Below are 13,834 nucleotides of genomic sequence, written 5' to 3'. Positions count from 1 at the left end.
TGCAGGAGTAAAGACACAGGGAGTTGGATATAGTGAACTCTTTCTTCTATTTGTTTTGTTATGTCAGAGCTGTTCCAAAAGGTAGTAAAGCATCTAACCTTCCCAGGAGAGAGGTATCAATGCCTTGTGCACCTCTGAACGTCTTCCCCATGACCAGCCCTGTATGTACAAGACTCAAAACTTCCCCTGAGCTTGCAAATAATTCAGTTGATGGAACTCTTCTCATACATTCTACTTGAACTCTACTCCCATTAAAAATGTTTTGATAGTTACAAACATATTCACAATACCAACCCAGAGTCAGCTATTCCCATAAAGGCTCAAGAGTATTATTATTTTTTTTTCTTTAATGGGAAAGAGAGGCAAGAAAGGAAGAAAACAGCTAGAGAAGAAAAGCCAGTAAAGAACCAGTTCAAACAGAAAGAGAGCATGCGTGACACTGTTTAGCACTGATTTATGAGAACAGCAGACAGGGAATTTCACTAATCCAGGATCCTAAATAAATTCAAGAAATAGTTCATAACCTGACTCAACAAATCTCATGGTCTCCTTTATTACCTAGACTACCCTTTTTATTTTTTGTTAAATATACCTCTGCAGGGCACAATCACATACAATCAATACGATTGGAAAATTACATGAGCTCTATCCCAAGCATATATGCATCAATGTTAAAAAGTTATTTAAAAAAAAAAAAACAAACCAAAAATAAAATAAACTCCACCCAAAAAGGTGATAATGACTGCAGAATGTCTCGGGAGACTTGTATGGAACTAACAAGATCAAAGAAAACTAGGCTTACAAAAAACAGGAAAACCCCATCATCTATAAAGAAATCCCACAACTGGAAGCAGATGATTTCAAAGCGGGGTGGGAGCTGCTGTGTAGAATATCCCACGACTCTTCCACCCTCCTCACATACATCTTGCCTCAACTCCTCCTCCCCATAGCAACAAATACAATGGGGAAAGAGCTCAAAACTATGCTACCAGTTATAGAAAACAGGGAAAAATAACCAAGCAACAGCACAGTTGCTAAGCTGATTTTAAGAAAAGCTCTTCACATAGAGGCTGCTTACACAGCAAGCAGAGGCCAAACGGGTAATGAGAACTCAAATTTAGAGAAAAATGGTAGTAATTTGATGTGCTAGATTTGCCCACGTAAGAGCAGCTTCCCTTAAGAGAGGCTGCAAATTAAAGGTATCAATTGTAAAGTGTGCAGCAGCTGTAACGTGAACAGGTTTTTCTCCTCTCTGACTCAAGTGGCTTCATACATATACAAAATGCTGCTACCAAGTTTCTTTTTAAAAAGCTAGAAATAGAGGTCAGTGCACACATCCAGTTGTGGGACCCATCCAATACACAATCTGGTTTGGATGCCAAAGACTTGTGAGTACTGTCTGCCACCGAACTATTAATAAATCTTTTTAACATTACAACAAAGCAAGTAATTACTGAAATACCGCACTCCGCAAGATTTTTTTTGCTTACAGATATATTTTCCCCATATACATGTTGTATGTAATTCCATCATCTCTAATACTTTCTACTTTCAGAGACACTGTTGCACCTGTTCCTTCCATCTTTCCCAAAACTGTATCTTTCAGGTTGAAGTTGTTAATTGTGTTTGCCTAAGAATTTCAGATCTTAGAATAAGTTGTTTTCTGGAATATGAAAACATCCAATGTGTGGATGGCAGACCAAAGGTACCTGCCTTGCTGCACGAAGCTAGGCACCTAAACGTTCCCTAAAATCATAATTAACTTGCTGAAATTGCAAAGATTGCCTGGGAAAGATCAGTTAATTGTTTAGGTTACTAAGCTATCAGCATTCAATTTTATTATGGTCACATACTTCAAGCTTTAAATGACTGGGAGGTTCCTGACAGACAAATCCATATTCCTACACGTTTTACTTATTGGGAAATTTCAGAAAAAACTGCACCTTCTTTGCTTACCATAGCATTCAAGGAGTTTCCATGGTATGGTATTACACTTGCCATTAGAAAATAAAATACAGAAAAAATCATTTTAGGTTTGTTCTCCTTTCCCTCTAATCAAGGCTCTACCTGCATTGTAAGAAGTGCCTCAAAGACTGTGACAACACTAAACAGTTATGTTCTTCTTCCTATGCAATAAAGACCACATGTTAACTGTATAAAGGATACTGTGCTGGGATAATGTTCCCTGCAGTCACTTACTTGTATAAGTAACTTGAACTAACTTACTCGAGCCTCTTTCACCCCCTGACATTTCCACAGAAAATAGTGAAGTTGGTAACAGTTGAGTATGGAAAAAGAGAACCCTAAATAAAGTTTTTGGCATTTCAGATTATATCTGAGAACAAGCCAATTTGTGCTATATAATCTGTATGCTGGTATACCACAAGTAACCACCCCCCAACTGTTAGCACCAAGGCTATACCTAGAAAGTGGCTCAGAAGAGCTGCTTCACTTTCCTCATAAATTCAGAACTTACATTTAACTCAAGCAAGGCAGATGTTTTTCAGTTTGCATCTAAATTACCTTTCAGACAACTCAAGAATTTGGTTTTTCTTTTTTTTTCCCATCCAGGGGAACTGACTTACTGTGATCCAAAAATTGAACTGCTAACACTAACTTTTTTGGGTGGTTTTGTATCAGTGCTATCAACATTACAAGGCAGCAACAGAAGTGTGTATTTTGGAAAAGTGAATGATAACAAAATTCAAGTATGAAGCTAGCATCACGCCCCAGCCTTGGTCTGTGCTCCTTCTATCTATTCTAGAACTATAGAAACTTCTTCATATGCACGCAGACAAACACGGAACTTGTGCGCTGCTTATACGGGTTCTTTTCCCCCATTTTAGAACAGATGATGAGTTGGCACTCCTGCTGTTTAGCCTCCTGACAATAGCACTGAGTTTCTTGGACCATAGCTAGTTAATCAAAGATATTTTATATTGGGGTTCTTCAGACAACTATCTTGTAAGTCTGCTTCATTACAGTCCAAATTTTTAAATGGAAATGGCAATGGACATGAGGGTTTATGCTTCTCTGACTTACAGATTTCTTTCCAAACCTAAAGAGTAACAGTCTGCAAGAGTTCAAGTTAGATCAAGAAAGTGACATGCAAGCAGCTTTCTTGTATTATCAATGAAAAGCCTCACTCCTACCAGCTTCTAGTATAGAATTTGCCCCACCTAACTCAATTTCTGCTGTCAAGAGACAATATCATCATACAAGTTTGCTTCTTCCACATCTAATTTAATGTAATGCTACAATTTGACAAGTCTTTTTAGTTCCAATGGGCTTAAAAGTCAGTAACATTTGCAACACAGATTTACCTTTTACTGTAACTGAAGAAATTTTAAATCGGTATTCAATTTAAACACTTAAAGACAAGGCTTCTTTGATTACATAAGATTCATACATTCCTTCTCCCTCTCTAAATGAGCCATTCTGTCAGTTGAGAGAATGCAAGAGAGACTGAAAACATGTCAGAATACCCTATATACATCTCAGTACATTGCAAATTTTATGACTAAACAGAATGATTTTCCACAATTTAATGCATGGATAAGGCTTGACAATCACTATTTGTAAATTGTTATTAGGATAATACAGTCAACTCACAAACCCCTTACAAAGATTTGACAATCAAAATGGCTACACCAGGGGAAAGAAAAAAAAGCGTAAAGCACAAGTCTTTGGCTCTCCTTTAAAGAAAAACAGCAGTTTACCATGTTTATACAGATCCCCCGTTTGCCTACCAGTAGGGGGAATATCACATTTGTGCATCACTGAGTAATAACACCATTAGAAAAGGCAACTTCACAGAAGTTATTGGCTAAGCGAATTCATTTGAATGCTCTGTTTTGAGGCAGCAAGCTGTCACTGTTACACAACCAGGGAGGGTGAATGGACAAGCCACAGAAGGAAAGGAAGGAGTGCATGGACTAAAGGGAGAGAACAAGGCTCAGAAAAAAAACAGAGAAGACCTTGAGAACAAAGGGGTAACAGTGCTGCAAGTTTGAAAGGTGGGTGATCTAAATTAAAAAAAAAGTCCTACTCTGAAATGGGACAGGATACCACAGCATACAAAAGGAACAGAATAAAAAGCACAGATTTCTCCTTTTAAGAGAACTAGGTTGTAGGAAATGAACAGATGTTGACAGAAAAAGGAAAATAACACTACAGAATAAACAATTTCTACACCGTCTGAATCACTGACATACTATAGCTTAACCTAACACTTAAAGCTTCCTGTTCTGGGGGGGGGGGTTTGCCCATGCTGAGGCTGAAACCCAGGTATCAATGATGGTTCAAAGCTGTCTACTTGCCAGGGAAAATTTAACCTACCTACCAAATGATGAAGTAGTGCCCTAATACCATTAATAATACTGTTTCTTCTCACCCAGGTAGAAGGAACTAAACCACTTTCTAAATGAGACCAATTTTACTGGACAACTAGGAAAATGGCTATAGACATGCATGTAGCAGGACAGAGTTATTGCAGAAATTCTCATTACCTGCTCATTTACTGTAACCATCAATATTTCCATTATACATAGAGCTATCTGTTCCCCCAATTCTACTAGCATGCTTTTCCACAAAGGGTACATTTTAGAGAGAGCTTCCTGAAAAGACATAAAAGCATGCACTGCATTTTGCTGTTTGACTTGTTTAGTCAACTAAACTTCTGCAAAAAAGCATAAAATGGCTAAGAGGAGGATGGGAAAAAACAAAGCCAAAAATCAATACTGTTAGGTATTAAACTTTAACAAGCCAAACTATAATACTGGGCAAACAGGGCATTCACCTGGATACACTGATGACAAGGACACTGTGCACAAAGTACAGAATGGAGAGCTGGATAAAGGAGAAAAAAACAACAGTAAGCTCTCTCTTCTAATCCACAGGTTTTAGAAGTATTCACCCTATGTAGGCCAGCAATCTGAATAGCTCTTGCTGCATAAATCCTCTCAGGAGCGGAAGTGGAGAAAAAATTAATCCCTAACCTGGCAAGGAAACTAACTGGCACAGGTAATAAATAAAAGGTGAAAAGTTTTTTGCCCCTGCAGATTTTCTTTCTAGTGTTGAAGACGAATTTGTAGATTCAAACACGTAACTGTCTTCAAAAATTCATTTTACATCAAAAATTACTGCAATCAAAAATGTACATCCTGGGCTTGTCCTCCTAGATTAGAATACTGCACTAATTATCTGAACTAAAATAAGCTCTCTGTGTTAATAAAGACACAGCAGGAAGAACAGACTAATTAAAAATGAAAAGACTAACCTGATGGTGGTGCTCCACACTAAAGGATGGAAGAGAGCATGGGTGCCTGTGTCATCTGACTTGTAAGCAGGCTGCCAGGGGAACATGTTAATCATCACCATGGCCAGAGCAGAGAAAGGAGAAACAGACCTGATAGGCTTAAAACTGCACCATCCTAGTTCTGCTCAAAGTGGAGCAGTTGCACTGCCTGGCCTCAAGCAGGAGACACGGATGGATGGGGACAAGGTGTAGATGGAACTATTCTAGTACAAAGATAATTTGTTGCCAAAAGTTCAGAGGGGTTAGAAGGAAAAAAAAAAAAAAAATAGAAAAAGCAAGCTTCAAAACTATTTGGCAATCAAGGGGCCAAGGTTCAACTGAGAGTGAAATAAGCCCGTGTGAAGACATATGGAAAGTGTGGGTGTGTGCGCTGAAAAATGCTTTTATTTTCATTCAGTGCTTCTACCTCCCAGACATTTGATCACAACAGCTGCGCTCATGCGAAAAAATTCTTAAAACATACCCAATATATATACAGATATAACTATGTATATATGTATATATATATATTTACATATAAATTTTTATTTAAATAAAAAAGAAAGCTCGAATCCCAAGCCAATATGTGTATCAAATCCTTGACCAGCCAGGTCTGTAGGGCATAATCAAATTCAATGTGAAATAGTATATAAACGCGGTGCCTTGACTGGGCAAATTAAATAATTGCTACTCAAAAGAGTCTTCTGTTTGGACTCTCCTACTGGTAGGCAATAGTGGGACTGTATCCCCTCCCCTCCCCCCCCATTTTGTTTTATTTAACAGTATGATGAATGCAAAGCTTAGCCCAAGGTTGCTATGACCTCAGGAGGAGTTAAGGACAAAAACCTAAAAACGAAGAAAATTTATTAACTCTTGCTTTACCCAACCAAAGCAATGCAGTAATTTATTACATAACCAGTGCTTTCTGATTTAGTAGTCTAACCCAGAAAGAAAAACCAAGAACAGGCCAAGATACAGAGGGAGCAGCACTTGAATCATTCTCCATGGGATTCTTTGAGTACAGGGTCCCATTGCAGTGCATGTTGAAAGATTAAAAAAATGTGCAGCAAAACCAAAATCTCTTGATTTCTTTAATTTATAAAGAAAACATCTACAAAGGCTTACTGTTTCTCCAACTTAAGCTTACAAAGCATCATCTTGGAGGTAGCACACTAGATCTATCACACGAAGTTCACTTTTCACAACTTTTGACAGGATCTATGCTGCGCCTTAAGTGGTCATTTTGATGCATTTTTTCCCCTGTGAAGGGGTAATCTAGGAAGGATTCAATGCAGCAGTGGCAGACAAGATGCAGATTGATTCACAGGTGTCAAATTCTAATACACACAGGATTTTTAAGTTTAAAAAAAAAATCCCCCTCCATTCTATCTGAAGATTGATTTGTGCTCATCATTGATGGCAATGATGCTGATCTCCTCCAGTAAAAGGCCCTCACAACAGCATTACAATTAAATAACTGATGTATCACTGAACAAAAGGGAAAAAAAAATAATCAGGCTATAGAGAAAATATTTTAATAATAAAATAGCACTAAATAAAAACAACCCAAAGACAAGAGTTCCTGAGAAGGAGGCATACATGAAAGATGGGTTTCAAAAGGCAGAGGTCACTAAGTCTTTCTGCATCAGCTTAATAATATGGACTTCAGGTAAGCTTGTTTTAAAGGCATAGTGAGAAAGGGGGTATGTGGGATTTGGAATCCAAACCCAAACAGAATGGCAAACACTGGACCAAATAAGTTCACCAGCTCATCAGCAGTTAACATCCTTTCAACAACCATATAACTTTATGTGCTCTCTACTTCCTGTTTCCTGAGATTCTGCCCTGGTCACAGCTGCACAACCTTCATTGTTGTGAAGACCTTAGTTAGAGAGACTTCAGGCAGAGAGGCTTTAGTTAAGTCTCTCTACCACAAACCCCAGCCAGCCAGCTTCAGAAGTAACAATGCTGTAGTAGACTGGCCTGCATTCTGCTGACCTCTTTAGTCCCAACAAAATAGAAGGCAAGCAACCTTCAAATAAAATGTTAAGACACTTATTTTGTTATCCTGTTTTATTACACATGCTGCTCTGGGACACACAGTAAGGACCACACCTGTTGCACTGCAAAGATTCTGTCACTTATAGTTTAAACCTAAGTAATTTAAGTAAAAGTCTTGCATAAGCTTGTGTTCAGCTCCTAACCACAATAGGAGGAACCGTTTTAAGAATGATGCTTGCTGCACATCTTTTGAAACTGCAATTCACAGCTACTCTCCAACCCTTATTCCTTGTTTATCCTTAAACCACACAAGGAAGCAGCCAGGGTGTTTTAGTTGTTGAGAAATTAAAGGTGATAAGGAATTATGCACTGGTTATGTAATAATACCAAAATAAAAGAAAAAAACCTACTTCATTAAGATCATACAATTAATCAAACAGAGTATATATATAATATCTTTTTTTTTAAGCCCTGGGATTCAAGGCGTCCAAAGTTATTAAAATAAAGTTCATTCACAGAACAAAAACAAATTTAATTTGAATTGCTTGCAGATACTGCTAATTTTCATTTTTTTTTAATTAAAAAATGCGTTAATGTGAACTATGTGCAGGATTTGTTTCTAGTAGTTGTGTTTGTGCACATTGCCTCTGGACCTGCTGCTCTGCTACTGCTGTTGCTCCTGGGTTTCTCCAATCACCCCTATAAAAAACGTGACTGAAGCTATGAACACCCCAGCAAAAGAAACTCTGGGGTATGCTGGCCTCACTTCATGGAGCAGATGTGGGTGTAACTCCCACTCTCTGGGAGTCATGGTTGTCTCCTCCTCCCTCTGGGTCCTCCGACAGGCTGAGAGATGCTGTCTTGTTTGACAGGAGGCCAATGTTCTCTTGTGCCAAAGCTGATCCATTTGGAACATCACTGCTGAAAGAAAGTTGAGGAGAAAGGGGGAGGGAAGGAAGCAATTAATAACATTTTTCATTTCTTTTAAGTAAAAGGACTCAAAATATTTGTTGCTGCAGCATCAATATGAACAGCATTGTGAACGTACGTAAACATGTGAAGACTTGCTCTCTACAGCAAACAGGCTGTCTGGGATGCTGCAGATACCAGAAAAGGAAGAACTAAGGTAAGACTAATTTAAAAACAAACAAGACTACATATTTTCAGGGTTCTAGATAATTTATATTTTTCAAATATTTCAGTATATGCCAGAAAGTGCACAGTATCAATCCATACAATGCACGCATTCCAGAATATTTAATTTAGCTGGATTTTTTTTTAATTAAAAACAAAAAGTTGTTTCGATTTTATTACTTTCAGAGTTTCATATGGAAAAATTATTTTATGCTCCGGAGGCCTCAATCTAATGGTGAAGCACAGACCACAAGGATTGGTTATAAGAAGAAAGTGCAGACTTCATAAGCAATTGAGAGGTCCAAGTTTTCTAAATACACTTTCTGAGTAACTATCCAGATTCCAAATTGCTCAGGTGAATTTATGTAAACTCAGAGAAACATCTGAGCTTTTCTCTTTGAAGTATTAGTTTGAATACACACAGATGTTTGCAGCTATCTGAAAATGTTTGTTGTATAGATATCCAGCATTAGCAGCCAACATCTTATTTCAGTGGACTACCAAATGTGAACTGAAATCAATCCCAGTACCTACACAGCTAAAGATTACTGCCTGCAAATAAAAGTGAACTCTGTTTCAAAAGTTACATACCTTCCTAGACAACATCCAATTAAGAAATTGTAGAAAAATGGAATAACTTCCCTTTCATTTCCAACATTTATTTGAAACTAAACCAGCAGATAAAGTTTCTTTTATGGCTGTTTACTTCCTGCTCCTCCCTATAAATCATCCAACATTGACTACATGGACTTCTGGTCTTACCAATGCAGCAATACTTCTGCTGAATTAATTGTCATTGTCTTTCCACTCCCCTACTCATCAGCTGAAATAGCCCTCAGTTCATGCTTACACTATAAAAAAATTGGTTTGTGTAATCTTCTCCTAATAGATGCTTCCATGTCAGAGCTAGTGTGAGGCAGGGGATGTTATCCATGTACCAGACGGTGACCCTGATTAAGTCCTTCTTCTGATACACAAATGAAAGTTGAAGACCCACATTACCTGAATGTCAGTGCAAGGTCCTCAGCCGGAACCTTGCTTTGCTGTTCTAATTGTCCATTTTCTGTCTGTTTAGTGGTGCCCAGTTTGTTTTTTATATCCAGTGAAGACTGGCTCTCCTTTAAAAAAAGGAAAAAAGAAAAATTCCTTAACATTATGTTAAAAGAAGAGACTTCATCCTTTAGGACCTATAATGAAGACCTGTAAATTGAAGTCACACAACATAACTCACAAAAAGCCATGAGGCAAGAAACAGACTCAGTAAGATAATGCTCTTCTTCTCAGGACACAGTATTTTCCAAAAGGAAGGGACAATTCTTGTAGCAACAAACGAAGACCACAGACTGTAACAGCACACAGACTTCTGAACACTAGTCTGCACCTGTAGAAGTTTTCTATGTTAAAACAGTCTAACTCATGGCACAGTGACCTTGGAGACAATTCAGTTTTTAACACATTTATTGCCACACTTATTTTTAAAATATTCTGTTTTGTTGCCATTTGAAGAGGCTAGATTTAAAATTCCTTGTAAAGAATCATCTAATAACTTCTCAGGAGGTTCTGAAGAATGAAGAGGTGAAGAAGGAGGTGGATGGCTCCAGCTGTGGTCATCCAGCCAAGAGCCTTTTCGCCACAGTGAAAGGGCTGCAGTCAGCTACATGTGTCTCCACCTCTTTGCTTCCCACCCCCATGGCACTCACCATGCTCAGCTCACGGGTTCTCTTCCCAATTTCCCTTTCCACCTGGTGTAGCTCCAAGCTCAGCTGTTCACTTGAGATCATCCCAGGCCACTTGGAAGGTGGCGGTGGGGGCTGTGGTTGGCCTGCCAGGGTAGTCGTCTCCCTCTGCAACAGCAGCCTGTTACTAACAGCCTAAATGCATAAAGCCAAGCATATACACAACTGAGCACACAACACACCACGCACAGGAAGAGCTCTAGGCTGTAATTCTAGACTATTGCTTATTTGCAAAACCAAGGCCTTCTCTTGCCATACTTAACAAGGTCCCACTTGAAATAGCTTCTAACACAAATTTAAACATTTTTTACATGAAGACAAATCTTTTCACTTTTAAACAAGCAGCGTTAAACACCTTTTAGTATAATAAATTTCCAGGGATTTTTCCTATACACAGATCCCTTCTCAAAACTAGGATTACGCAAGAATAAAAGGAATACTCTCATGAGCTATTTGTTGAGCAAAATGTAACAGCAAATAAACAAATCTGCTGTTTTAATTTACAATAGCATATCTGAAATTCTACAGTGGAGCCAGAATTATATTACCAAATAATATAAAAAATCTTGAGAGATGTGGATATCAAATACATAGCTCTCTACTGACCCAAATGAGGAAGGACAGGAAGAGAGGGGGACAGGTACAGTCATTCAGAAGTTGCAAGTTACTAGCAGCCAAGTAAAAGCAGTAGTCATGTTTGCCACTCCAAAAACCTGCCAGTCCCTGGAAATCAACTCTAAGTGTGCAGTCTGCATTTAAAGATACTATCTCCTACCCTGCACAACCAAACATCTGGCTGGTCTTAAGTAGAAATGCTCATTCATTTGAGAAGCAAACAAAATAATCTAGTTCTTCATGTTCTGATTGAATGACTGATCGAATCACTCTGAGTGATTGCTACAACTTTGGAACAGGTAAATCAATAAAGGTGGCGAGGCACTGGAACGGGCTGCCCAGGGAAGTTGTGAATGCTCCATCCCTGGCGGTGTCTAAGGCCAGGTTGGACAGAGACTTGGGTGACACAGTTTAGTGTGAGGTGTCTCTGCCCATGGCAAGGGGGTTGGAACTTGATGATCTTAAGGTCCTTTCCAACCCTAACTATTCTACAATTCTATGATTCTAAGCCTCATGGATTTCAAATATCTGCTTGCAGCTTTGAACAGAAGGGAAACTGAAAGCTGTTGTCACTCAAAATAACTGATTAGTTCTGACAAATTCAAATTATGATAGAATCAAAGCTCAAAACTCAACTGTGTAGGACTTAACACTGACACAATCGCAGTAATAATGAGCAGGAGAGGCGGGCCATTTACAAGTTTTGCAGTTTTCCAATACTCTCTATTATGGCAGACATGCAAGATTTAAAACACTTTCTCCTCTTGTTCCCAAATAAGTGCACAAGAACATAAGTTATGTTTGAAGTAACTGCAAATGCAGTACTATTTGTAACTGCTGCTGCGACTTAAAAAAAAAAAGTAACTAAAGCTTTCCTAAAAAAAATTCTTTCCTTATGCTTTAACATTTCTACCTTCTGTTTTTCACAAAACACAAAGATTTCAACTCATTCTTTTTTAAATGCAGACTGCCATCTTTTCTCATGTTACGAGTGACTGTATTTTTTTTAAGAGTGGAGATGTAAAACATTATGCTTAATTTCTCAAGCTAAGTATCTGTATTTTTTGATCTTGTGGTTTGTGCTATTTAGGAAGAAACAGGTACAACACAAAGCCAAACATGAAACAGATGAAGGTCACTGCTTTGTGTACATCAAAATCAGACATTTTCAAGGGCAGTAAAGCCAAGAAGAATAGGTATCTGCAGCACAGGTTCGCCTCTGAGCATACAGATGAACAGAGAGGGTCAGTAAGTGGAGAGCATGAAAGCAGTAAATGAGTACAGAGAGTTGATTCAAGTATGGTGTTGATTTGCACATGAAGCGCAGGGATATTTCTGTTGCTAAGCAGAGTGCTTTACACTCGTACCCTAGTTTTGATGCGTGGCATCACAGAATTAAGTATTGTTACTGAATATCATTACAGTCCCAGAAAGATCAACTAATGAAAAGCTTCATCTCTCTCCATACTACCCCTCACCACTCTTCCAACCATTGGTACCAACCTCTAGTCCTCGCATTTGTGTCTGCTGGCTAATCTGGTGGTCTACTTGCTGCAGCTCCATGCGCAGCTGCTGCTCTCTTTCAGCTGAGGGCAACTGTTTCCCATGACCAGCCACATCTGACATGGACAGTCTCTCCCTTTGGGATCAGAAAAGCAAAAATAAGGAGATTTCTAAGAAAAAGCTTCATTCAGCGGGCACAGAAAAAATAAAATAACATTACACAAAGGCAAAGAAAAACCAAAACAGTCCTACCTGTCATTGAAACGTCCCTGAGAAGGTATATTTTGATGAGGAGAATATGGAGAGCCTCCCCAGCCACCATGAGTTCCATAAGGACTGTAGTCTGGCAACAAACAGAAATAAAAACACGTTGCATTACTACAAAACTATCCTTTAAGTAGTTCAGCCTACACACAGAACTGAACAGACATTAAAGAATAATCAGAAAGGCCAGGCTGCTAAAAGTGAGGAAGCCTAATGTTTCTTCTTCAATTCACCTCAAGAGAGAGATCATCTTCTGGGGCAAGACATACAGCCACATTACATGTGATTAGAAAATAGATGTGTAGAAAATAAACTATTCCGACTTTATTTGCTTTGCCTAACAGTGCACAAAGCAATGCCTGCATTAAGCTTCAGCAGCAACCACCGATAAAGTAGGAATGCAGTAGAGTACTTTGTTATGATGGTTTTGCATTTTATCTTTGGGAAAGCAGTAAGTTTCTGGATTCTACTGCAACAGACTTAAAATAAACCTCATCTCAGCAGGATCAGCAGAACAAAGTAACTTTTTCCAAAAAGCAACAAGAAATCACCAACACATACACTAGGTGTGCACAAACCTGCCCTTGCAACAGGAAGTGACAGCCTTTTTCTTCAGGCTTCTCAGTGTAGCCTTACCTAGAGTTGTTTTTAGTGGCATGACATATACCTCACCTATTTTTCTATGAAACAAGCTTACAGGGGCTGTCTTCAACTTGAATTATACTAGTAGCACTAAAGAAAGCAGCAACAGACAGCAAAATCCAAGTGTAGATCATCATACCTGAAATGATAGATTTGGTGTTAGCTCCCTGAACTGCCATGGCCTGGATGGGACCAGAATTCTGATACATGGCTTTGGAAGTACGAGAAATAGCCCCAAATCTCGACACAGTTGGTCGGTCTCCAAATGGAATAAGGTCATCATCACCAGTCTCTGCTGCTCTTCGTTGCATGTCTAATCGCTGGTCACGCATGCCTTTACTATCTACGTTCTAGACAAGATATGGAAGAGGCAGTCAAACTTAATCAGAAATGAGAAAAATCACAGTGCTTTTACAAATCAGTACACCAGTATAGTAAGTCTCAGCTGTATTTTCTATTTCCTTCATCCTTAAACTAGTCTGCCTATTCTACCAGCTATTTCTAGCTGTAGAGTGATGCTTAAACGCTAGTAAGAAACCAAATAGTGGTGGTATTTCAGAATCCTATTTATTTTCTTCTACATTCATGAGTCCAGTAATGACTTTTCTTTTTTTTGCAACACTGGCTTAGCAAAAATGCAGCA

The 13,834-nt window shown here is 38.6% G+C and overlaps 1 protein-coding gene across 14 annotated transcripts in view; it reads right to left on the bottom strand.

The window, feature by feature from the left end:
* The window catches only part of RC3H1 (ring finger and CCCH-type domains 1), a 79,907-nt gene that overhangs the window by 12,187 nt on the left and 53,886 nt on the right, over positions 1-13,834 (bottom strand). For 5 of the 14 annotated variants that reach the window (XM_062602388.1, XM_062602386.1, XM_062602385.1 and 2 more), the window contains 6 exons: positions 13,331-13,541; positions 12,538-12,628; positions 12,286-12,421; positions 10,132-10,302; positions 9,434-9,549; positions 5,823-8,218 (listed from right to left, as the gene is read on the bottom strand). In XM_062602388.1, coding sequence (XP_062458372.1) covers positions 8,065-8,218; positions 9,434-9,549; positions 10,132-10,302; positions 12,286-12,421; positions 12,538-12,628; positions 13,331-13,541 — 879 coding nt within the window. In that variant the 3' untranslated portion in view covers positions 5,823-8,064. Of the gene's footprint in view, positions 1-5,278; positions 8,219-9,433; positions 9,550-10,131; positions 10,303-12,285; positions 12,422-12,537; positions 12,629-13,330; positions 13,542-13,834 lie in introns of those variants that run through there. The other 9 variants (XM_062602389.1, XM_062602391.1, XM_062602392.1 and 6 more) reach the window with 7 other exon arrangements.

The sequence above is a fragment of the Pezoporus occidentalis genome, unplaced genomic scaffold (assembly GCF_034315485.1).
Source record: "Pezoporus occidentalis ecotype Australia unplaced genomic scaffold, CSIRO_AGI_Poc_V1 ctg76, whole genome shotgun sequence".
Classification (NCBI taxonomy): Eukaryota; Metazoa; Chordata; class Aves; order Psittaciformes; family Psittacidae; genus Pezoporus; species Pezoporus occidentalis.
Note: the sequence above shows the minus strand (reverse complement) of the source record. Positions and strands in the feature narration are given on the sequence as shown.